The sequence below is a fragment of the Schistocerca gregaria genome, chromosome X (genome assembly GCF_023897955.1).
Source record: "Schistocerca gregaria isolate iqSchGreg1 chromosome X, iqSchGreg1.2, whole genome shotgun sequence".
Classification (NCBI taxonomy): domain Eukaryota; kingdom Metazoa; phylum Arthropoda; class Insecta; order Orthoptera; family Acrididae; genus Schistocerca; species Schistocerca gregaria.
Window position 1 is genome coordinate 668275519 of NC_064931.1, and position 25608 is coordinate 668301126.

Here is a 25608-nt window from a genome sequence, read left to right on the forward strand (position 1 = left end):
TCCATGAATGGCTGCAAATGATCCCCAAGTAGCTGAACATACCCATTTCCAGTCAGTGATCAGTTCAGTTGGACCAGAGGACCCATTCAGTTTCATGTAAACGTAGCCCACACACAATTTTTGGAACCACCACGAGCTTACACAGTGCCTTGTTGACATGTTGGATCCATGGCTTCATGGGATCTGCACCACACTCGCACCATGCCATCACCTCTTACCAACTGAAATCAGCACTCGACTGGCCCGGCCACAGTTTACCAATCGTCTAGGGTCCAACAGATATGATAGAGAGTCCAAGACAGGTGCTGCAGGTGATGATTTGCTGTTAGCAAAGACACTCATGTTGGTTGTCTGCTGCCATAGCCCATTAATGCCAGATTTTGCCACACAGTCATAACAGATACATTTTTCATACATCCCTCATTGATTTCTGCAGTTACTTTATGCAGTGTTGCTTGTCTGTTAGCACTAACAACTCCATGCAAACGCCACTCTCTTGGTCATTAAGTGAAGGTCATTGGCCACTGTGTTGTCCATGGTGTGATGTAATTCTTGAAATTTGGTATTCTTGGCGCACTTTTGACACTGTAGATGTAGGAATATTGAATTCCCTAACCATTTCCAAAACGGAATGTTCCATGCATCTAGCTCCAACTACCCTTCTGTGTTCAACTACTTTATGGTTAAATGACGATGGCATCCTTTAGGGTAAAATATTCTGGAAGTAAAATAGCCCCCATTTGGATCTCTGGGCAGGGAGTACTCAAAAGGACTTCATTATCAGGAGAAACAAAACTGGCGTGCTACGTATCAGAACATGGAATGTCAGATCCCTTAATCGGGCAGGTAGGTTAGAAAATTGAAAAAGGGAAATAGATAGGTTAAAGTTAGGTATAGTGGGAATTAGTGAACTTCTGTGGCAGAAGGAACTGGACTTCTGGCCAGATGAATACAGGAGGGTTATAAATACAAAATTAAGTAGGGGCAATGCAGGAATAGGTTTAATAATGAATCAAAACATAGGAATGTGGATACGCTACTATGAATAGCATAGTCAATGCATTATTGTATCCAAAATCAACACCAAGCCCACACCCACCACAGTAGTACAAGTTTATATGCCAACTAGCTCCACAGGTGAGGAAGAGATTGAGGAAATGTGTGATGAGATAAAACAAATTATTCAGGTAGGCAAAGGAGACAAAAATTTAATAGTCGTGGTGGACTGTAATGTGATAGTAGGAAAAGAAAGCAAAGGAAAAGTAGTAGGTGAACATGGACTGAGGGAAAGGAATGAAGAAGGAAGCCACCTTGAAGAATTTTGCACAGAGCATAATTTAATCATAGCAAACACTTAGTTTAAGATTTACGAAAGAAGGCTGTATATGTGGAAGATATCTGGGGACATGGAAGGATTCACATTGATTATATAATGTTAAGACAGAGATTTTGGAACCAGGTTTTAAATTGTGAGACATTTCCAGGGGCAGATGTGGACTCTGACCACAATCTATTGGTTAGGACCTGTAGATTAAAACTGAAGAAACTGCAAAAAGGTGGGAATAAGGAGATGGGACCTGGATAAACTGAAAGAACCAGAGGTTGTACAGAGTTTCAGGGAGAGCATAAGGGAACAATTGACAAGAACAGGTTAAAGGAATACAGTAGAAGGAGAATGGGTATATCAGAGAGATGAAATAGTGAAGACAACAGAGGATCAAGTAGGTAAAGAGACGAGGACTAGTAGAAATACTTGGGTAATGCAGGAGATGTTGAATTTAATGGATGAAAGGAGAAAATATAAAAATACAATAAATGAAGTAGGCAAAAAGGAATACAAATGTCTAACAAATGAGATCAACAGGAAGTGCAAAATAACTAAGCAGGCTGGCTAGAGGGCAAATGTAAGGATGTAGAAGCATGTGCCACTAGGGATAAGATAGGTGCTGCCTACAGGAAAGTAAAGAGACTTTTAGAGAAAAGAGAAAAACTTGTATGAATATCAAGAGCTCAGATGAGAAACCAGTCTTAAAAGCAAAGGAGGATAACCAGAAGGCAGAAGGTGGAAGGAGTATATAGAGGGTCTGTACAAGGGAGATATGCTCGAGGGCAATATTATGGAAATGGAAGAGGAAGTAGATGAAGATGAGAAGGGAGGTATGATAATGTGTGAAGAATTTGATGAAACACTGGACGACTTAGGTCGAAACAAGGATGCAGTAGTAGACAACTGATTAGAACTACTCATAGCTTTATGAGAGCCATCCATGACGAAACTTGTCCATCTGATGAGCAAGATATGAGACAAACGAAATATTTCTGGAATTCAAGAAGACTATAATAATTCCAATTCAAAAGAAAGCAGGTGCTGACAGATGTGGAAATTACCAAACTATCAGTCCAATAAGTTACTGTTGTAAAATACTAGTGCAGCTCCTTTGTGGAAGAACGACAAAGCTGGTAGAAGCCGACTACAGGGAAGATCAGTTTTGATTTTGGAGAAATGTTGGAACACACTAGGCAATACTGGCCCCATCTCCTTAAATCCCTGCTTTTTACAGTTCCTTCAGTTTTAATCTGAAGTTCATAACCAATAAGTTCTGGTCATCTTATAGAGGATAAATTAAGGAAAGGCAAACCTATATTTGTAGTATTTTTAGACTTAGAGAAAGTGTTTGACAATCTTGATTAGAATACTCTCTTTCAAATTCTAAAGGTGACAGGGGTAAAATACAGAGAGCGAAAGGCTATTTACAATGTGTACAGAAACCAGATGACAGTCATAAGAGTCGAGGGACATGAAAGGGAAGCAGTGGTTGAGAAGGGAGTGAGACAAGGTTGTAGTCCATCCCTGGTGTTATTCAATTTGTATAGTGAGCAAGCAGTAAAGGAAACAAAAGAAAAATTCGGAGTAGGAATTAAAATCAATGGAGAAGAAATAAAAAGGTTTGCTGATGACATTGCAGTTCTGTCAGAGACAGCAAAGGACTTGGAATAGCAATAGAACGGAATGGACATTGTCTTGAAAGGAGGGTACAAGATGAACACCAACAAAAGCAAAACAAAGATAATGCAATGTAGTCAAATTAAATCAGGTGATGCTTAGGCAATTAGATTAGGAAGCGAGACAGTTAAAGTAGTGGATGGGTTTTGCTATTTGAGAAGAAAAATAACTTATGATGGTCGCAGTAGGGCGGATATAAAATGTGGACTGGTAATGGCATGAAGAGCATTCTTGAAGAGGGGAAATTTGTTAACACTGAGTACAGATTTAAATGTGAGGAAGTTCTATCTGAAAGTATTTGTATGGAGTGTAGCCACATATGGAAGTGAAACATGGGTGAAACAGTTTAGAAAAGAAAAGAATAGAAGCTGTTGAAATGTGGTGCTACAGAAGAATGCTGAAATGGTGAAAATTGCATATTTAGATCATGCAAGTAATGAGGAGGTACTGAATAAAATTGGGTGAAGAGAGATTTGTTGTACAACCTGACTAGAAGAAGGGACCAGTTGGTGGAACACGTTCTGAGGCATCAAGGGATCACCAATTTAGTTCTGGAGGGAAGTGTGGTGGGTAAAAATTGTAGAGGAAGACCAAGAGATAAATACAGTAAGCAGATTGAGAAAGGTGTAGGTTTCAGTAGTTACCCGGAGGTGAAGAAGCTTGCACAGGATAGAGTATCCTGGAGATCCGCATCAAACCAGTCTTTGGATTGAAGACCACAACACCACCACCACTGAAAAGATGAGTCGGATAGATACTAGCGTCAGTGGCACTGAGAAGCAGCTGAAATCGTTAAACTAGAGGAAGACCCAAGGTCTGGTGGAATCCCCTGCAGATTCTATAGCCAGTTTTCAGTTGAGTAGCCCATATGTTAACTGTAATCTATTGTAGGTCCCTCACACAAAAAACTGTGCCCAGTTGTTGGAAGAAAGCCCAAGTCACACTACCGTCCAGTGTCCTTGACACCTATTTGTTGTAGCATCTTTGAACATATCACTGAACAACAAATTTGAAGTGAAAGTGTGTAAATCATATGATTTTGAGTCAGTTATGTTTATTTAGGTATAAAATGATACAAAATCATCTTCATAAATACTTAGTTCTAGTTTTTTAAAAAGCTAATCTACATTTTTGTGTAAATAACTCACCAACTAAATATGCATTCATGTTCCAAGAATAGTAGAGAGACAGCTTGAAGGTGGTTCATTGAACCCTCTGCCATGCACTTTATTGTGAATAGCAGAGAAATCACGTAGTTTTCCTGTTCATGTTGCACATTTATGACCTTGCGGACAGTATTGTTAGTAGCCTCAGACTGTCTATCACTAACTGGGAACAATATAACACCATGATAGGATACCACTTGGAGGACATTCTGTAAATGCGAAAGAAGAGATTGACTCGACAATCGAGTATCTGACAGAGGTCTCCCAGACCTGTGCCTGAGGGATAGGCACCAGGCTGATCATTGAACGTGGTGCTAGGGAGATGCCCCGATATCTGGGACTTGATAGTCACTAAGCGGTTTACCGAGCGAGGTGGCGTAGTGGTTAGCACACTGGACTCATATTTGGGAGGACGACTGTTCAATCCCATGTCTTGCCTTTGTGATTTAGGTTTTTTGTGATTTTCCTAAATCACTTCAGGCAAATGCCGGGATAGTTCCTTTGACAGGGCATAGCTGACTTCCTTCCCCATCCTTCCCTAATCCAATGAGACCGATGACCTTGCTATTTGGTCGCTTTCCGCCAGATTAATCCAATCCAATCCAGTCACTAAGCAGTTTGTAAGGAGGGATTGGCAGCAATATGGCAATCCTATTAATCATCATCTGCTTAGGCATGACATAGTGAAAGCAGTTGAATCAAGGCAGTCAGGTAGATGCAGTATTTAATTTCCGAAAATCATTTGACTCAGTGCCACACATATCAAAAGTATGATCATATGGCATATCAAGCAAAATTTGTGACTGGATTGAGGATTTCTTGGGAGGGAGGATACAGCAAATTATCTCGGATGGAGAGTATTAGACAGATGCAGAAGTAGCTTTGGGTGGACTCCATGGTAGTGTGTTGTTTGTGTGAAGTGCCTTGCTATCCATGTTACACATTAATGACCTCGCAAACAATATTAATAGTAACCTTAGACATTTCACAGATGATGTAGGTATCTGTAATGGAGTACAGTCTGAAAGAAGGTGCTAAAGTATTGTCAGATCTTGATAAGATTTCAAACTGATGCAGAGATTGACAACTTTCTTTAAATGTTTAGAAATGTGAAATTATGCACTTCACAAAATGAAGGGAAAAAAGCCTATTATCCTATGACCGTAATAACAGTGAGTCACAATTGGAATCATCTTGCTCATACAAATATTTCTGTGTAACTCGTTGTTGGGGCATGAAATGGACTGTTCACATAGGTCCAGTTGTGGATAAAGAAGGTAGCAGAGTATGGTTTGTTGGTGGAGTGCTAAAGAAATGCAGTTAGTCTATGAAGGAGGTTGCTTACAAATCATTCGTGCAAGCTCTCCTAGAGAATTGCTCAAGTATGTTGGGACCCCTACTATATAGTACTGCGTGTATTGCATGTATACGGAGGAGGACAGCACAAATGGTCACAGGTTTGTTCAATCCACAGGGGAGTGTCGCAGTTATGTTGAAAGAACTGAAATGGCAGACTCTTGAAGATAGATGTAAACTATCCCAAGAAATCCTGTTTGCAAGGTTTCAAGGACCAGCTGTAAATGATGAATGTAGGAATCTACTACCACCCTCTATGTATTGCTCCAATAGAGATTATGAGGACAAGATTAGATTAATTATAGCTCACACACACAGAGGAATTTAAACAGTCATTAGCCCCATGCTCCACACATGAATGGAACAGAAAAAAACCTAATAACTGGTAATGTGGGATGTATGGTGTGCCATGCACCTTACAGTAGTTCAGACTATGAGTGTATATGTAGGTGGGGACTATGGATGTATATGTAAGTGAATGTAATAAGACTTCCACAGTTTAGGCAAATAACTATCTACTATTGCAATACAGCTCAGCCATAAGGCCTGTGGAATTAGTACACAGAAAGTTATTAGGCTTGATCTACCTTTCAACTTCCATTGTTGCATACACCTACAGAAATAATGAGCTTAGAGTATATGCACAATTACGTGCACACTTCTTTAATTGAATTTGTGATATTAATTTATTCATTTTCTAGTCAATGTTATTATTTTCAGGAATGTTCTATACTAATCATTGTTTGAAATATAATTTTCATATTGATATCTTTTTCAGCACAATCTCCAACATACTCCAATATACTACCGCAACATGCAGAAAAAGAAGCACAAGTTATATACAGTAATATAGACCACAGTCGGAAAGATCAGAATACATATTCAAACATTCCTGCATTTACTCAACCCATCAGCAATGGTAAGAGTCAGTCTCTCTCTCTCTCTCTCTCTCTCTCTCTGTCTGTCTGTTTGGTAGTGGGGAGGGGGCATGAGTTACCTTGGATTTAGGCCAGGAAGGTTACAGGAGCGAAGTATGTGCTGTAAGGATAGCTCCCATCTGCGCAGCTCAGGAAAGCTGGTGGTGGTGGTCAGGAGACAGATAGCACGGGTTGTGAAGCAGTCCTTGAAATCTCGCACATTGTGCTCTGCTATTGTGCTACTGGGTGATCCACTTGGATTTGCAACAGTATGACAGTGGCCATTCATTCTTATTGATGGTTGGTTGTACTAATGTAAAATGCTGTGCAGTGATTGCAGTAGTGCTGGTGTATAACATGACTGCTTTGACAGGCAGCCTGGCCTCTGACGAGGTATGATAAGCCTGTGACAGGACTGGAGTAGGTGGTGCCTATTCCAGTCCCATCACAGGCTTACCTCTACCTCATCAGAAGCAGGGCTACTTGTCAAAGCAGCCATGTTATAAAGCATGTCTGCTGCAGCCACTGCACAGTGCTTCACATTTTTATGGTAACCAAGCATCTGTTAACTAGAACAAATGGACACTACCAAACTGTTGCCAAAAACAAAGTGGACCACCCAGTGGCACAACATGCAGCAGAGCACAGCATGTGAAATTTCAATGGGAGCTGTCTTTACAGCACATTCTTCACTCTCGTAACCTTCCTGGCCTAAATCGAAGGTAACTCATACCCCTCCCATTCCACCCCCAACTAATTGTGTGTGTGTGTGTGTGTGTGTGTGTGTGTGTGTGTGTGTGTGTGTGTGTGTGTCACTTTCCATGCAAATTTACAAGTATGTCACTTTTTGTGTGTGGCAGTCGAAAACTAAATGACTAATGGCCATATGTTCCCACAAAGCTATATATCTATACATGTTGACCTTTACATATTACAGATTGTCTCCTATTATGATTTATCAAGAGTTGAATTTTATGAATTTGGCCTGACTCTTTATCTTTGTAATTAAATGCCCTACATAGAAGAATTACATTTTACATTCATTTCCCCTGACTAGAACATTGAATACACAAATTGGGAAATAATGAATATCCTTCATTACTGAGAAGAATGATACTGAGCAGGTGTCTGTGCATATATTCCTGTTTTGGTCTCTGTTTTGTAGCCTGCACATTGACTGCTTACACTGCATAGGGTAACAAGAATATTTCTCAATCCTGTCCCACTTAGTCCACTTCATTCGGTCTCTCTCTCTCTCTCTCTCTCTCTCTCTCTCTCTCTCTCTCTCTCTCTCTCTCTCTCTCTCTCTCTCCATCCTTCAAAAGCTCTTACAGAAACATTCCTTGTTTAATTTGGAGTCTTGATGCATTCATCGCCCCATTTTTACATAAACTCAGTGTCTATACAAAATGTTCATCCGTTGAATCAGTTCTATAGAAAGGATGTTCAGAAACTTCAAAGACCACAACAACTAAATATTGAATAAAATATTTTAACTGATGTACTGTTTTAAGCATCTTTCTGTCTTGCAACTCTTTTTCCATGTAATTGTTTTTCTTGCGTCAACTAATTAATTTTTCATCATTGTTTATTATACGGTGGAAAAGCAAACTGTAGTAGACGAACTCTGTTCTTAATTCATTAAATGGCCTTCACACAAAGTTTCTTATGTTCCTAAGTAGTACCTTCAGAGTATTTCTACCAAATATATAAATCTACACTCCTGGAAATTGAAAAAAGAACACATTGACACCGGTGTGTCAGACCCACCATACTTGCTCCGGACACTGCGAGAGGGCTGTACAAGCAATGATCACACGCACGGCGCAGCGGACACACCAGGAACCGCGGTGTTGGCCGTCGAATGGCGCTAGCTGCGCAGCATTTGTGCACCGCCGCCGTCAGTATCAGCCAGTTTGCCGTGGCATACGGAGCTCCATCGCAGTCTTTAACACTGGTAGCATGCCGCGACAGTGTGGACGTGAACCGTATGTGCAGTTGACGGTCTTTGAGCGAGGGCGTATAGTGGGCATGCGGGAGGCCGGGTGGACGTACCGCTGAATTGCTCAACACGTGGGGCGTGAGGTCTCCACAGTACATCAATGTTGTCGCCAGTGGTCGGCGGAAGGTGCATGTGCCCGTCGACCTGGGGCCGGACCGCAGTGACGCATGGATGCACGCCAAGACCGTAGGATCCTATGCAGTGCCGTAGGGGATCCCACCGCCACTTCCCAGCAAATTAGGGACACTGTTGCTCATGGGGTATCGGCGAGGACCATTCGCAACCGTCTCCATGAAGCTGGGCTACGGTCCCGCACACCATTAGGCCGTCTTCCGCTCACGCCCCAACATTGTGCAGCCCGCCTCCAGTGGTGTCGCGACAGGTGTGAATGGAGGGACGAATGGAGACGTGTCGTCTTCAGCGATGGGAGTCGCTTCTGCCTTGGTGCCAATGATGGTCGTATGCGTGTTTGGCGCCGTGCAGGTGAGCGCCACAATCAGGACTGCATACGACCGAGGCACACAGGGCTAACACCCGGCATCATGGTGTGGGGAGCGATCTCCTACACTGGCCGTACACCTCTGGTGATCGTCGAGGGGACACTGAATAGTGCACGGTACATCCAAACTGTCATCGAACCCATTGTTCTACCATTCCTAGACCGGCAAGGGAACTTGCTGTTCCAACAGGACAATGCACGTCCACATGTATCCCGTGCCACCCAACATGCTCTAGAAGGTGTAAGTCAAGTACCCTGGCCAGCAAGATCTCCGGATCTGTCCCCCAGTGAGCATGTTTGGGACTGGATAAAGCGTCGTCTCACGCGGTCTGCACGTCCAGCACGAACGCTGGTCCAACTGAGGCGCCAGGTGGAAATGGCATGGCAAGCCGTTCCACAGGACTACATCCAGCATCTCTGCGATCGTCTCCAAGGGAGAATAGCATTCTGCATTGCTGCGAAAGGTGGATATACACTGTACTAGTGCCGACATTGTGCATGCTCTGTTGCCTGTGTCTATGTGCCTGTGGTTCTGTCAGTGTGATCATGTGATGTATCTGACCCCAGGAATGTGTCAATAAAGTTTCCCCTTCCTGGGACAATGAATTCACGGTGTTCTTATTTCAGTTTCCAGGAGTATAGTTCTTAGGTGTTCCATCTCCTGTTGCAGACTTTTTGTATGCAAAATTATATGCACTCTGTGTTCTAGTGTTTTTAGTACCCCACTTCTTAGCAAAGGACGATGGCAGGTATCTGCATGCAAATACAGGTCATTGTCTGCTTTCTTCCAATACACACCGTGGCCCAGAGTGCCATCAGCTCTCTTGTTGACCATGATGTCGGGAATGGTAATCTTCCTTCTCTTTTGGTATACATAGTGAATTTAATGTTGGGATGTAAGAGTTCAGATGTGCAATGAGGTCAAGAAGTGTGCCCCTTTCATGGAGCCAGGTGATGAATGTGCCCATCCATATAATGGAGGGGGAGAAAAAAAAGTTTCCACTTGGATGATGTCAGGGCTCCTTCCTCAAAGTTCTCCATAGACAAATTTGTGACCACAGGTGAGAGCGGGCTGCCATTGTGACTCCTTTCATTTGTTCATAGTATTCTCCATTAAACAGAAAATACATGGAGTTCAGGACATGCCTGAAAAGCTCGGTGGCCTTCTCATTAAATTTCTGATCAAAAAGCTCTAGTGACTCACAGAGGCACTCAGGTGAATAACGAAACACTGATGTTTTCGAGGCATTTTGCAAAATCTATAGAATTGCAGATATGATGAGTCCTTTCACCCACATAGGGCCAGCCTTGCTTTAGTATGTGAAAGAGTGCACTTTATCCATTGGAGCCTTGAGTAAAATTCCCACAAACTAAATAAATAGACTACATTTATATCTACATCTACATTTATCTTCCGCGAGCCACCCAACGGTGTGTGTCAGAGGACACTTTACATGCCACTGTCATTACCTCCCTTTCCGTTCCAGTCGCGTATGGTTCGCAGAAAAAATGACTGCCGGAAAGGCTCCGTGCTCGCTTGAATCTCTCTAATTTTACATTTGTGATCTCCTCAGGAGGTATAAGTAGGGGGAAGCAATATATTAGATACCTCATCCAGAAACGCACCCTCTCGAAACCTGGACAGCAAGCTGCAGCGTGATGCAGAGCGCCTCTCTTGCAGAGTCTGCCACTAGAGTTTACTAAACATCTCCATACCGCTATCACTCTTACCAAATAACCCTGTGACGAAACACGCCACTCTTCTTTGGATCTTCTCTATCTCTTCTTCCCTCAGGGGGCTCAGCGTCTATTTGCTGGGTACGGGCTTGGCGAACCCGGGGTCCTCGAGCTGTGGACTGGTGTGCGCCGCTAGTCGGCTGATACCGTAGGCTCTGGGCATGCTTCAGCGACCACCATTTGGCGCAACGGTGGAACGTTGTGTGTCTTAGGGACCGGGGATCTTGACTTGGTTCCGTGGATCGCGAGGACGGTACATACCTCTATAAAAAACCCTTCAATCTTAAGGTGTGCTGCGTGCCGATAAGATGCATGGCTGTTGAGGTGGAACAGTCGCTAGCGGGCAACCTCTGGGGAACCTGCCACACCTCAGTTGTACAAGGCTTATCCAGGCATGCGGGGCTCTGTCTGGATGGACGTAAGTTTCCCTAGCTGCTCGTGGGACGACCATGACTACCACGAATTCTTCCTCTTTTCCTCCTCCTAATTTTTCGCTGGCCAGTGGGATGGGTGGACCGCTGGTAGGCACTACCGCCCAATCCTGCAAGAGGGCTAGGTCAGCAAACGTACAGCAGTTCAGAGTAACAGAGCACATACTGAAAACCAGAATGTGTTTTTAATTATAAAACGGAAAGAGGGTTCCTTTGAAAAGGTTTCGCCATTCTATATCCAAAAGGGTCTAGAAGGAATAGCTGGAACTTTAAAATCAGTGAAGCGTTTACGGAATGGGACACTGCTTGTTGAAACATCAACTGCTCAGCAAGCAGTTAACCTTCAAATAGCTAAAAGCTTGGGGGAATACACTATTGATACAGAGCTTCACTGCACCCTGAACTCCAGTAAGGGTGTTGTTACCTGTAGGGATCTCGTGGACATTCCTGTAGACGAATTAAAGAGTGAGTGGGCTCAGGAGGGAATTGTTGACATTCAGAACATCATGAAAAGTGTGGATGGGAACCTGGTGAAATCAGACTCCTTCATTCATACTTTCAATACCCCCACACTCCCAGAACACGTCAAGGCAGGATTTCTTCGACTGAACGTCCGGTCTTATGTCCCAAACCCAATGCGCTGTTTCAAGTGCCAGCGTTTTGGGCATACAACGCTAGGGTGTAAGGGGGAAGCAATGTGTGGCAACTGTGGTAAGGCTGCGCATGACGGAATTGACTGTTCGTCGGCTGTCAGATATGTGAACTGTTCTGATAGCCACCCTGTTTGGAGTAGGGACTGTAGAATCTTCCTAGAGGAATGTAAGATACAAGAAATAAAAACAACTAAGCGTATCCCCTACGGTGAAGCCAAAAAGATCTTTAAGGCCATGCAGCCCCCCACATTCGTTACCCCCTTTGCTTCCATTGTTCAGAAGCCGCCTCTGAAGGTCGATGCATCTACACAGACGGAGGTTGTTAGTGCTGGCACGAACACGTGCACATGTCAGTGCACTTGCAAGGCAGCAACTGTATCTGCACCTGTAGCCCCTCCTAGAACAGCAGAGAAAGGTACAGTAGCTGACATTGAAGTACCCCAGGCATCTCCGACTGCTGAGGCTGTTCCAAAGCCTAGCATGGTCATAAACGCCCCAGCTGCGGTTCCAGCAAAGCCCTCTAAACAAAGGAAAGCCCATGTGAAGCAGCACCAGCAGATTAAATCGGCTGGTGAACCCTCGGATCATGTTAATATGGTCCCGCTAGACGCTTCATCAGACTCTTCCCCAGAGCTGATGGAGTCTGAGAATATGGGGCTATCATCTCGCCCCCAAGACTGAGCCTCCACCCGCTGCAGTCTCCCCACCTCGGCGGAAAGAGAGGCAGAAAATACATCCACCATGATGGCTCCCATACTACAATGGAACCTGCAAGGGTTCAGGACACATGTGGAGGAACTACGTCTATTGATTCAGGATAGACCTATGTGTGTATGTCTGCAAGAGACACATTTCAGTGAAACATACACCCCAGAGCTACATGGTTATGTCCTCCACAAAAAGAACGACCTGAGTGGACAGAGAGCTCGAGGAGGAGTAGGTATCTTCGTCAACACCGACTACCACTCCTCGCCTCTCTCCCTCACGACGGATTTACAGGCAGTTTCAATATTAGTACATGTGCGCCATATGCTAACAGTATGTTTGCTTTACCTGCCCCCACATGATGTGCTTGACGAAGAAGCTCTCAGTGATCTTCTTACACAGCTCCCCCACCCCTTCATCCTCTGTGGTGATTTTAATGCACACAATATGCTTTGGGGCTCTGTGAGTACTTGCCCCAGGGGTAGAGCAATTGAGAGGCTTCTTCTGTCTACCAGTGCCCTTTTGCTAAATACAGGTCAAAGCACGCATTTTTGCATTGCAACTGGGTCGTTCTCTGCCATTGATCTATCGCTTTGCTCTCCAGCCATCGCCCACACTGCTGCATGGGAAGTGGTTGATGACTTACATGGCAGCGATCACTTCCCCATCCGGATTCACCTGCCACATGCAGTGGAACCAGAAAGGAAACCGCCTAGATGGGTGCTCAGTAGAGCCAACTGAGCACTGTATAGTCAACTTGCCCAGTTTGAACTTCGGGTCAGTGTCCAGGAATGGGTGAATCATATTACTGAAGTGATCCACCGCGACAGTGAAGCGTCCATCCCACAGTCCACGGGACAACCGAAGCGGCAGCCTGTCTCTTGGTGGAGCGAGGAATGCCGCTGTGCAATCAGGACTAGGCGGGCAGCTCTGCGTAGGTTCAAATGCCGGCCAACTGTAGAGAACCTTGCAGCTTTTCGGGTGGCGAGGGCAAAGTGTCGTTGGATTATACGAGAGAGCAAGAAGAGGTCGTGGCAGGCGTTCCTGGACTCCATCAACCGTTCCACTTGTTCCACAAAAGTATGGGAAGCCATCTGGAGGATTTCCGGTAAACATAGCCGTTTACCGATAGCTGCTGTCCTGAACCAGGGATGCCTCCAAACGACACCCAGAGCCATTGCTGAGACGCTGGCAGAGCATTTTGCACAAAGTACTGCCACTGCAAATCAGGATCCAGCGTTTCGTTGCTACCGTGCGGCTGTCGAAAGAGCGAACTTGGACTTTCGGTCGAACAGTTCTGAGGCGTACAACTCCCCTTTCTCCATGTGGGAACTTGAATCGGCTCTTAGTGAGACATCTGACACTGCACCGGGCTACGACCGCGTCCGGTACTCCATGCTTCAACATCTGCCAGCGGCTTCAAAGGAAATCCTCCTCGAATGTTTTAATCTCATATGGCAGACAGGAGTGTTCCCCACCTCGTGGCAGGAGGCAATACTCATCCCTCTCCTCAAACCAGGAAAGGACCACACATGTCCCAGTAGTTATTGTAGTATCTCCTTGACAAGCTGTGTCGGAAAGACCCTGGAACGGATGGTTAACCGGCGTCTGGTCTGGCTGTTAGAGACCAGACAGCTCCTTAGTTGCTTTCAGTGTGGATTCCGAAAATTTCGGTCCACGGTCGACAACCTGACCCTTCTAGAGATGGCTATTCAGCAGGCTTTTCTCCGTCAGCATCACTGTATTGGTATCTTATTTGATATCAGTAAGGCATATGATACTACTTGGAGATACTGTATTCTTGCACAACTGCATCAATGGGGCTTTCGTGGCCGCCTCCCGATGTTTATTCGGTCTTTCCAGTCTCAGCGGTTTTTTCGGACCCGCCTTGGTAACACACTGTCTGATCGCTTTGAGCAAGAGAACGGTGTTCCCCAGGGCAGCGTTTTAAGCGTTACCCTCTTTGCCATAGCCATCAACAGTATAACGTCTACAGTGAGGAGTCCAGTACAGTGCTTCTTATTTGTGGACGACTTTGCTGTTTTCTGTTCCTCCTCCAGTGTTGCAACCGTGAGCCGTCAGTTGCAGCTAACAGTGTGGCGGTTAGAGGAGTGGGCTGCAAAGACGGGTTTTCGGTTCTCTGCCGATAAGTGTGTTTGTGTTCATTTTAATCGTTCTCGTCGTCTTTTTACTTTGCCTGCCTTGCATATGGGGGATACTGTCCTACATTTTAGAGACACAGTGCGGTTTCTGGGCCTAATTTTGGACTCCACGTTGTCATGGCTGCCACACCTACGTGACTTGAAAGCCAGAACCCTGAAGGCACTCAACATCCTCAAGTGCCTCAGCCACAGGTCTTGGGGAGCGGACAGGGCGCGTCTCCTTCAGTTTTATCGAGCTTTCGTGCGTTCACGGTTGGACTATTGGCGCACAGTATATGGGTCAGTAGGCCTTCTTACTTGCAGATCCTTGACGCTGTTCACCATGCTGGGATTCGACTGGCCACGGGTGCTTATCAGACCAGTCCCATACCCAGCCTCTGTGCTGAGGCTGGGGAACCGCCACTTACCATCCGGCAGCAGCTCCTGCTGGTGCGCCAGGCTTGTCAGTTTCTTGCAGCTCGCCTGCTCACCATCTTGTTGCCCATCCACCTCTGGACCGCCTTTTTTCCCGCCGTCCCCGGGCTACGTTGCCGTTTGGGATCCGTGTGCAACGTGTACTAGAGTTCCTCGGTGTGGAGTCTGTACAACCCCAAATCCAGGGTTTTAACTGCCTGCCACCCTGGTTACTGAAGAGGCCCGGAGTGATTTTAGATTTATTGCAGTACAAGAGAGATTGCACTCCTGCCACCGTTTTTAATGCAGCATTTTCTGCCATTTTATCTGAGCACCACGACTATGTAGCTGTTTTTACGGATGGGTCGAAACAAGGGGATTCTGTTGGTTGCTCAGTTGTTTTTCCAGATTGTGTCTTCAAGGTCCGCCTGCCTCAGACTTTCGCTGTCATTGATGCAGAATTGTCTGCGATCTTGCGGGCACTGGAGCACATGAGACATTCTTCCTCTCCTAAATTTCTTGTCTGTTCCGATTCACTCAGTGCCCTTCACTTATTGCTACGTTTGTATCCGGCAGACAAAACTGTCCAGACCATCCAGGATGCCCTACTCCGACTACAGCGACTGGGGAAGGTCGTAGCTTTCTGCTGGGTTCCGGGGCATGTCGGCATTTCTGGGAATGAAAGGGCTGATCTCGCAGCCAAGGAGGCGTGTCTCGCCCCACAAGTATCTCAGTGTGCTATCCCCTTGCACGCACTCACCTCGCTGTTGAGCTCACGGGTTATGCGTCGGTGGGAGGATGAGTGGCTGGAAGTGACTGACAATAAGCTCCGTATAGTCAAGCCCACAACGAGTGTGTGGTGTACTTCCTTTCAGCCCCATCGACGGGACAAGGTTCTCCTCACTCGGCTTCGAATAGGTTACAACCGTATGACGCATGGCTACCTGCTCCTGCGAGAGGACCCTCCAATGTGTGGTGCTTGCGGCATCCAGGTCACTGTGCGCCACGTTTTATTGGATTGTGTTTTATTTTCTGACCAGCGGGCCGCAGCTGACTTGCCAGCGGACCTGCCATCTCTTTTAGGCAACACTCGGACGAATGTGGCTAAAGTTTTAAAGTTCTGTGACATGTCAAATGTTTTTACAAAGATTTTAGGGAGAGGATTTTAATTTGCTCACTGTGTGACAGGCTAGCCCATATTTTATGTAAGTGAGCAGCCAATAACAATTTCCTGTGACATTCTTGTTGCTGTGTTTCCCCTTTCCTTAGGTTTCACTTTCTTATGTAATATTTTCCTTCTTTTCCTGCTTTCTTTGAGTGTGTGCTTTAGTTTTCTTAGGTCTGTCCACATTCGTTCCTTTTAATGTGTGTCAGGGCGCTGATGACCTCGATGTTGAGTGCCCATAAGCCCCAACACACCACCACCACCATCTGTCTCCTCTGTCAACCCGGCCTGGTACGGATCCCACACTGATGAGCAATACTCAAGTATAGGTTTAACGAGTGTTCTGTAAGCCACTTCCTTTGTTGATGTCCTACATTTCTAAGGACTCGCCCAATGAATCTCAACTTGGCACCCTCCTTACCAACAATTAATTTTATATGATCATTCAACTTCAGTTTGTTCTGTACACATACTCCCAGATATTTTACAGAAGTAACTGCTACCAGGGGGGCGCAGAAAGCGATGCGCACAAATCAACGTGTTTCCTCTGTTGTGTGCACGACGTCACGGTGGAAGCAGCTGCATCAAGGAGTACACAGTTCGAATGGTGTGATTGTTTTGTTGTGTTCTGTTGTGTTTCAAGGAGTATTTTGATTGAGTTCTTTCTTCTGAGGTACTCAGTCAACAGCGGAAACATTCGGAATTCGGGAGTGTTACGGTTTTTGCTGTAATTGATATTTGATTTGGAACTGAAATAGTTTGCGATAGTGCACAGCGGAATCAACATTGTGTTCGCCAGCTCTATAGTTTATGGTTCGTCCTGTGAAATTCTTATTGGAGAATCTACAGGTGAGTGAGAAAATTAATTTTTACAATGCCAGGCTGTGCTGTTACAGGCTGTTTTTCCTACAACCGGAACACAAAGGGAACTGACTTAATGTATCACAGTTTCCCGCGTAATGAAACATTACAAAAACTATGGTTGTCGAAATGTTGTAGGAAAGGCAATGTCCCTTTACAGTCTGAATTGCGTAATTTGCCCCGAGAAAGAATGCTCAAGCCAGATGCAGTTCCTTCGTGCAATTTGCATGCAGTAGTGCGAATGTCAATGTGTCACTCGCAACAGAAGACAGAACTAAACGGTATAAGAAACGAGAACTACATAAGAGATCTCTGGAAACTCTAGAAAAGCTGTCACCAATAAGAAACATCATAATAAGAGCACATGTACAGGTGAGAGTTTTTTGTTTTTTTTTTTGTTTTTTGTTTTTCAGACACAGATAAAGTTACTTTGATGAATACTATAGTGGCATTAGAAAGAAGGAATGCTGTTCTTACAAACAAGTGTGTGCAACTTTGAGCGAGGAATAAAGATCTTCGGAATCAGCTGTCTAGAGCGCGACGACTTATGCGCGAGGAAGAAATTAATAAGGAGGTTCTTGTGTCTAAGAAAATTACTCGTGTGCTGGGAAAAATATTTTCACCCAATCAAATAAAAAGTTTATTAAGTGTCTCAAAAAGGGTTAGATGGAGTAATGAAGACATTTGTAAATCAATTACTCTCCATGCTATATCTCGGAAATGTTATAATTTTCTGAGGAAAAAAAATTGGGTATCCTCTACGAGCTGTGTCGACGTTGAGGGCCTGGATAAACTGCTCTTTTAGTTGCAGCTCTGGCATTTTGAAAGATGTTTTGATTATGATGAAAATGCAGGCTAAAACATTCACTGACAGGCAACGTGTTTGTATTTTGTCTTTCGATGAAATGAACATCGACAGTAGGATTTGCTATGATTAACAAGAGGACAGGGTGTTAGGACCCCACAGTAATGTTTCAGTTGTTATGGTGCGTGGACTGTTTGCAAGTTGGAAACAACCTATTTATGGGTCATTCCATGCCAAGTGGTCTAGAGGCTCCCACATAACCCTCATGGATTTTTATGAAATTTTGTATGAACATTCACACATGGTCTCAATGAACACTGGTAAAGTTTCAGTTTGGAAAATTCAATACTTTCGGAGATACAGTCACTTGTTTAAGACCATAACACAGCTTTCTATCGTGCGTCCTTGAATTTTCAGCAACTTTGAGATGAGATATCTCTGTAAGTATTTACATGGAAGAAACAAAACTTGGCAGTCTTATACAACTTTTAGAGCTCTTTAAAGTAAAATATTAAGAAAAGGATTTCTGAGCAATTTTCATATAGATAATTCGAAGCAAAGTTGGGTGAAAAAGAGCTGTTTTAAAAAAATGCGAACTTTAGTTTTTTATATCTCCAAAAGTAATTGTGGGATGTACATGAAACTTTGCACACCATAACTCACCAACTCAAGGTCTTAGAAAATAAAATTTCATTCTGCTATTGCTTCCCATTATTTCACAAATCTAGGGTAAAGTTGGGGATTTTTCAAAAAGTGCTAAAGATGGGTATTTTTAGTCACATTTTTCAAAAAAATATTTTCTCCAAACTCTTCTAAACTATGGTCATTAGAAAAAGCATATTCTAAACTATCTAGAAAAGTGGATTTGGTTTTGCAATGCAAGCATATAAGGCCCTAAAAAGTAGCACCATAAAACAGGTGCACTGGAAGTTTGAACACATTTTTCTGGCACTCAAATTATACCCGAAATCTTTTATTTTGCCTTATATATGTTTATTAATGTCTGGGATAAGTGAAATACGAAGTCCTGATGAATAGGACCTAGCTTAAGTCTGAATAGCAAAGGAATAAAAATTGAAACAATGTTAATTCTTAATTGTCACCTACCCCCCTCCCCCCCCTCTCTCTCTCTCTCTCTCTCTCTCTCTCTCTCTCTCTCTCTCTCTCACTCACACACACACACAATTATTATTAAGAATGAGTGTAAATCCATAAAATTTATTTGCATAATTATTTAACTATTAGTTGCCTGTTTAATGAACAACACCAGCTTACTGATGGAAAAGAAGTGTATAAATGAGTTGCTATGGTCCATGGTGGCTTAACCACTGCTAGTTTCAATTCACCTGAGAAAACCAGCATTCCCATTGCCATAGGGGCCACACCCGATAGCTTAGCAACAACAGCCACGCGTGGGTTTCTTTACCACAGGATCCCAAGCCTGATAAGGGTTTCTTTGCACAGGTTCTCGAGCCAGATAGTAAAATTAGTTAAGTGCCCTGTGTAAAATTAGAATGAACTCTTGGGTTCCTTAGATTGTTTCCTCTAACCTATTTCAATTTTTGATATGCTACATTAATTTTCTGATGAATATCAAGAGGAATGATGTATTGCCGGCCAGACAAATTTACTGGTGGAGCTGGAATAACTGCAATAATGTGGTGTTCCGGAACCCAGCACTTGTCTTTTCTTGGTGGCCAATAAATTGAATTTGCTGAACCATGTGGGTGCAAAAACTTTATTAATGCATCCCTTTGCTCTTTGGAGGTCTCACAGATATTCCCAATCCACCACACATGATCAAGGATGCATGCAACATATTGTCCTGGTTGGAGAACAGACATTAATATGGCTCCTTCATTACTGTGACCCATTTTAGCTAGAAAAGGTGAACAATCATTTGAAACTCTACTGACCTGAATTGTTGTTTCATCAATAGGTAAAAAGTGATGATTTTCTCTAGTGCCTGCTACAGTTTGTTCAAGTTTAAACCTCTCTTCTTGTGACACAATATTCTTTTCAATTTCATCTTTACTGATGAAAACAAATTTAATTCCATTAATGTTTTCAGAGCAGAAGTGAAGCAGATCTAGGGGAGTAAGAATTTGTCCAGTAAGTGGCCGTTGCAATCTTGCTCTTGCTGCTAACCACTTTGTTGTACCTCCAATCCCATCACAAGGTGATTTCTTGCGACTAGTAGCAAAAAAATTCCATTTGGCTGTCATTCCAAAATCACTCTTATGATAGCACAAATTTAGGAAATTCTTGAAATTTTTATATTGAGCACTGGAGCCATCACTGAAATAATGAATGTGGGATATCTATGCAAACCGTGCTTTTATATATTTGATGAGCTCCTTGATAAAAACGTGAAATGTAATAGTGTCTTGCCGCAAACAGTCACAGATATTGCAAAAACTTGAAGATTCTACTTTCTCATTTTGACGAAAGTAGATAACAAATGGATGAATTGTTGCTTGACTATTGTCCCAGTGGAAGCCTTGCACAGCACCCTGAATGATAAAAGAATAATTTTCTGCAAAATCCATTAGGACAACAAGCTCTTCGTCTTTCAGATGACATTTAAGGCCTTTAAGATGCAAGCTTTGATGCTTGGCAATGTAATGATGGCATGACAGACTCCATATTTTATTTTTAACATTTTCAATAAATTCATCCACTATGTGTCCAGTGTGGTCCGATCGGTATGCATCCATTGCTTAACCACAATGACTTCCTGTGGCTCATGATCTAGGAAATAGCTGGCAAGTTCAGATGCTATAGCTTCGGGCCCAGGACACCTTTCACAGCGATGTAGCATGCACTGTTAAGAGCTCAAACTGCAAACTGCCTTGCTGAGAATCTCCTTATAATTTTCACGTATACCAGCTCCGCTAAGCATAAGCTTAACATCTTGGTGAATTGCACAGACGCAAACTGCATGCATTCCAGCTGATCCTACTGTTACGCACCATTTGTGTCTAAGTTTACAAAACTTTGAGAACCCTATTTCTGGACCATTTATATTCTTATAGATAACACACATTTCCCGTAAGTTGCAAAGTAACAATCTTTTCTGGATGTATGTCTCTCTATCTAAAAGTGTAACTGAAATACTTTCTTTTTTTTTTTTTTTTTTTTTTTTTTTTTTTTTTTTTTTTTTTTCAGGTCACACCCTACTATACTCATCATCTTCACAAAAATTTTGCGTTTGTCTGACTGTCCACCTTACAGGTGCCGAGGTTAAAATTGGCATCTGTTGTTTATGAATTGCATTCTGCATCTTGGCTTTCAGTTCAGTCAGCAAATGTGCATAGTCGGCACAGTTTCCACATTCCTTAATTTTACTATCATCTTCAATTTGTCAGTTTACTCCCATTGCATTTAAAGTTCTGTTTTTAATCACATTTTGAGCCTTTTGAATTTTCTTCTTCACATATTGGGGCTTATCTCTGTAGCTTACTGTTCTCTTCAGGGCTGAAATACTGATAGACAATAAGCTACTGTTTAATTCTTCTGTTGGTGTAAAGTCCTCATCAGAATGTGATGATGAGGCTGATAAAGCTTTGTCCAAGTGTTTATTTAAGGTAGTCCTGCAAGCCGGACAAATTTTCTGATCTGGCTTTGTTATTAACCAGCTGCTTCTTCAACATATCGGAAGCCTTATTAGCTGTTTCAGTATCAAGAGTGCGAATTCCTGCCTTAACATTACGATTCACCTTCCCAAAGGGATTGAAGCATTTTTTTTGTAACCTCTCATATTGTGTCAATAACAGGGCTTCATGGTGTAGGCAAACTTGAGAGCTATTGTCCAGCTTTGCTTCAGAATGACGGATCAACAACTCTTTCATCACTAAAATCCGCAAACCATTTTAAAGCAGCTTTTTTGGCAAAGAAAGTGACATGACACTTTGTTCCACTATCTCCTTGCCCAGTTAAGCAGGAAGGTATGCTGTTCCCTTCTGCATCCATCTCTAATCAGTAACTAAATAATGTATTTGGCCTCTAAGTGCAAATTATAATGTGCTTAAATTTCAGACAGATTGCTACTGAATGAAATGTATAATACCAATGAAAAAATCTAATGAGAGATATATGCTATAAAAGACACAATAAAAACAATTTTTTGTAAATTAGATTACAAACTTTGATGGTATTACAAATCACTTAACAAGCCACACTGTCAAGAGAACCCTCTCACTATGCTGCAAATACACCACTGGAATACTGATTGTTCAAACAGGGCTCACACTAATGAAACAATCTGATTGTTAAAGTAATTGTTGCCATTATATTTTCTATAAACAGTGAATCTTGTGAATTTTCTCTGTTAAACTAGTGGTTACGTATTTACCAAGGTAGTAGGCTACATTTAAGTGTGATTAAATACAAAATTAAAACTCTTCGATGTTTAACCAACAAATTTCATATGTTTCCCTAATAACTTTAAGACAAAAATTCACAGGTTACAACACCTAGTTATTAAAATCTCTGCAATATTGATTGGAAAATTTACATCACTTGATGCATGATTCAAGCAAACTGATTCTTTTTTGGAAAAATGTCTTATACAGTTGAATCCAAAAAATTAGGTCTTCATTTTCCACTCGTAAATATTTACAATTTTGAGAAGTACAAAAAATATGAAGCTATTATTCATTGAATTCTTTATGCTCTCTCTCTCTCTCTCTCTCTCTTTCTCTTTCTCTTTCTCTTTCTCTTTTAAGTTACAAATGAGAAGTTTTATGCAGATGAACACTTACGATAAAAAATAAAAGCAGAATGGCTACTTCTCATAGTTTTCAAGTTTTTCTTACAGTCTCATTGCCTATTTAACAGATCTTTTTATTTCAATTATTCAAGGCACTAATAAACATTTATTAGGCATAATAAAAGGTTTCAGGTATAATTTGAGTGCCAGAAAAGTGTGTTCAAACTTCCAGTGCGCCTCTTTGATGATGCTACTTTTTAGGGCCTTATATGCTTGCATTGCAAAACCAAATCCACTTTTCTAGATAGTTTAAAATATGCTATTTCTAATGACCATAGTTTAGAGGAGTTTGGAGAAAATACTTTTTTGAAAAATGTGACTAAAAATACCAGTCTTTAGCACTTTTTGAAAAATCGTCAACTTTACCCTAGATTTGTGAAATAATCGAAAGCAATAGGAGAATGAAATCTTATTTTCTAAGACCTTGAGTTGGTGAGTTATGGTGTGCAAAGTTTCATGTACATCCCACAATTACTTTTGGAGATATAAAAAACTAAAGTTTGCATTTTGTTTTTGGAACAGCTATTTTTTCGCCCAACTTTGCTTCAAATTATCTATATGAAAACTGTTCAGAAATCCTTTTCTTAACATTTTACTTTAAAGAGCTCTAAAAGTTGTATAGGATGGCCAAGCTTTGTTTCTTTCATGCAAATACTTTGAGACATCTCATCTCAAAGTTGCTGAAAAGTCAAGGACGCACGATAGAAAGCTGAGCTATGGCCTTACAAGTGACTGTATTTCCGAAAGTATTGGATTTCTGAAACTGAAACTTTACCAGTGTTCATTGAGAACATGTGTGAATGTTCATACCAAATTTCATCAAAATTCATGATGGTCATGTGGGAACATTTCTCGATATTAGACCACTTGGCACGGAATGGCCCTTATTTTGATTTTGATGTTTGCATGACAGCTGCCCTCTTAAATGAAATTATTGTTTCCGACAGTAATTCGTATAAGGTTGTAGCTTATGTAGCAGACATAGGAACAAAAAACGCTTTTGTTTGGAATGAGCTTGGTGTGACGCACACAAACGGTTGTTTCCCTCATCCTAGCGACACACGGAAACGTGTGTGAGTGTTCGCTGATGTCCCACATTGGCTTAAGCTGTTACGGAATCATTTGCTGGATGAAAGTGGTATTGTAGAAAATAAGGCAGTGACGAAATCCGTGTTTGAGAGTAATTATGCTCTTAAGTAAATTCATTTCAATGCAATTAAATGAATATTTTCTGATTTATTTGAGCCGAGGTTTCGAATTTTAAGTGTGTGTGTCAGTCAGGTTGTGATCTGATATTTTACCGATGTGTAAGGCATAAGCTGCGAAAAAATATAACTCATCAGTTTTAACTGTAATATTTTAGCAGCAGAACAGCAGTTTAGACATCTTAATTCTGGTATAAACAAAATCTTCCGCCAAAAACTTGAAATAAACACACATGCCGTGTCATCTGCTTGTGAGCACTTGCTTCCACACTGACGTCACTAGGCCAGCCAATGGTAGAGCAGAGCGCTTACTGCCCAACCTTATTATTTAGTAACTTCGACTGCTACCAGTGTTTGTTCCACTATAATATAGTCATACAATAAAGGATACTTCTTTCTATGTATTCACAATACATTACATTTGTCTATGTTGAGGGTTAGCTGCTACTCTCTGCACCAAGTACCTATCCGCAACAGATTCTCCTGCATTTCGCTGCAATTTTCTAATGCTGCAACTTCTCTGTGTACTACAGCATCATCTGTGAAAAGCTGCATGGAACTTCAGACACTATCTACTAGGTCATTTATATGTATTGTGAATAGCAATGGTCCCGTAACACTCCTTTGTGGCACGCCAGAGGTTACTTTAACATCTGTAGACGTCTCTCCATTGAGAACAACATGCTGTGTTCTGTTTGCTAAAAACTCTTCAGTCCAGCCACACAGCTGGTTTTATATTCTGTAGGCTCTTACTTTATCAGGCGGCAGTGTGGTACTGTATCGAACGCCTTCCGGAAGTCAAGGAAAAATGGCATCTACCTGGGAGCCTGTATGTAATATTTTCTGGGTCTCATGAACAAATAAAGCGAGTTGGGTCACACACAATCGCTGTTTCCGGAATCGATGATGATTCCTGCAGAGTAGATTCTGGGTTTCCAGAAATGACATGATACGTGAGCAAAAAACGTGTTCTAAAATTCTACAACAGATCGATGTCTGAGATATAGGTCTATAGTTTTGCGCATCTGGTCGATGGCCCTTCTTGAAAACTGGAACTACCTGTGCTCTTTTCCAATCATTTGGAACCTTCCGTTCCTCTAGAGACTTGCGGTACATGGCTGTTAGAAGGGGGGCAAGTTCTTTCGTGTACTCTGTGTAGAATTGAATTAGTATCCCGTCAGGTCCAGTGGACTTTCCTCTCTTGCGTGATTTCAGTTGCTTTTCTATTCCTTGGACACTTATTTCGATGTTGGCCATTTTTCGTTCATGCTTTCTCTGTGAAACAGCTTTGGAAAATGGTGTTTAGTATTTCAGCTTTACGCATGTCATCCTCTGTTTCAAGGCCATTATTATCCCAGAGTGTCTGGATATGCTGTTTCAATCCACTTACTGATTTAACATAAGACCAGAACTTCCTAGGATTTTCTGTCAAGTCGGTACATAGAATTTTACTTTCGAATTCACTGAATGCTTCACACATAGTCCTCCTTACGCTAACTTTGACATTGTTTAGCTTCTGTTTGTCTGAGAGGTTTGGTTTGCATTTAAACTTGCAGTGAAGCTCTCTTTGCTTTCACAGTAGTTTCCTAACTTTGTTGTTGAACCACAGTGGGTTTTTTCCATCCCTCACAGTTCTACTCAGCACTTATCTGTCTAAAACGCATTTTACGATTGCCTAGAACTTTTTCCATAAACATTGTCAGTGTCGGAACAGAAATTTTCGTTTTGATCTTTTAGGTAGTCTGAAATCTGCCTCTTATTACTCTTGCTAAACAG

At 42.4% G+C, this 25608-nt stretch overlaps 1 protein-coding gene across 2 annotated transcripts in view; it reads left to right on the top strand.

The window, feature by feature from the left end:
• LOC126298375 (lipoma-preferred partner homolog) overlaps positions 1-25608 on the top strand; it is an 81561-nt gene that overhangs the window by 7910 nt on the left and 48043 nt on the right. For both annotated transcript variants that reach the window (XM_049989682.1, XM_049989681.1), the window contains exon 4: positions 6305-6445. In XM_049989682.1, the coding sequence (XP_049845639.1) occupies positions 6305-6445 (141 nt within the window). The remainder of the gene's footprint in view (positions 1-6304; positions 6446-25608) is intronic.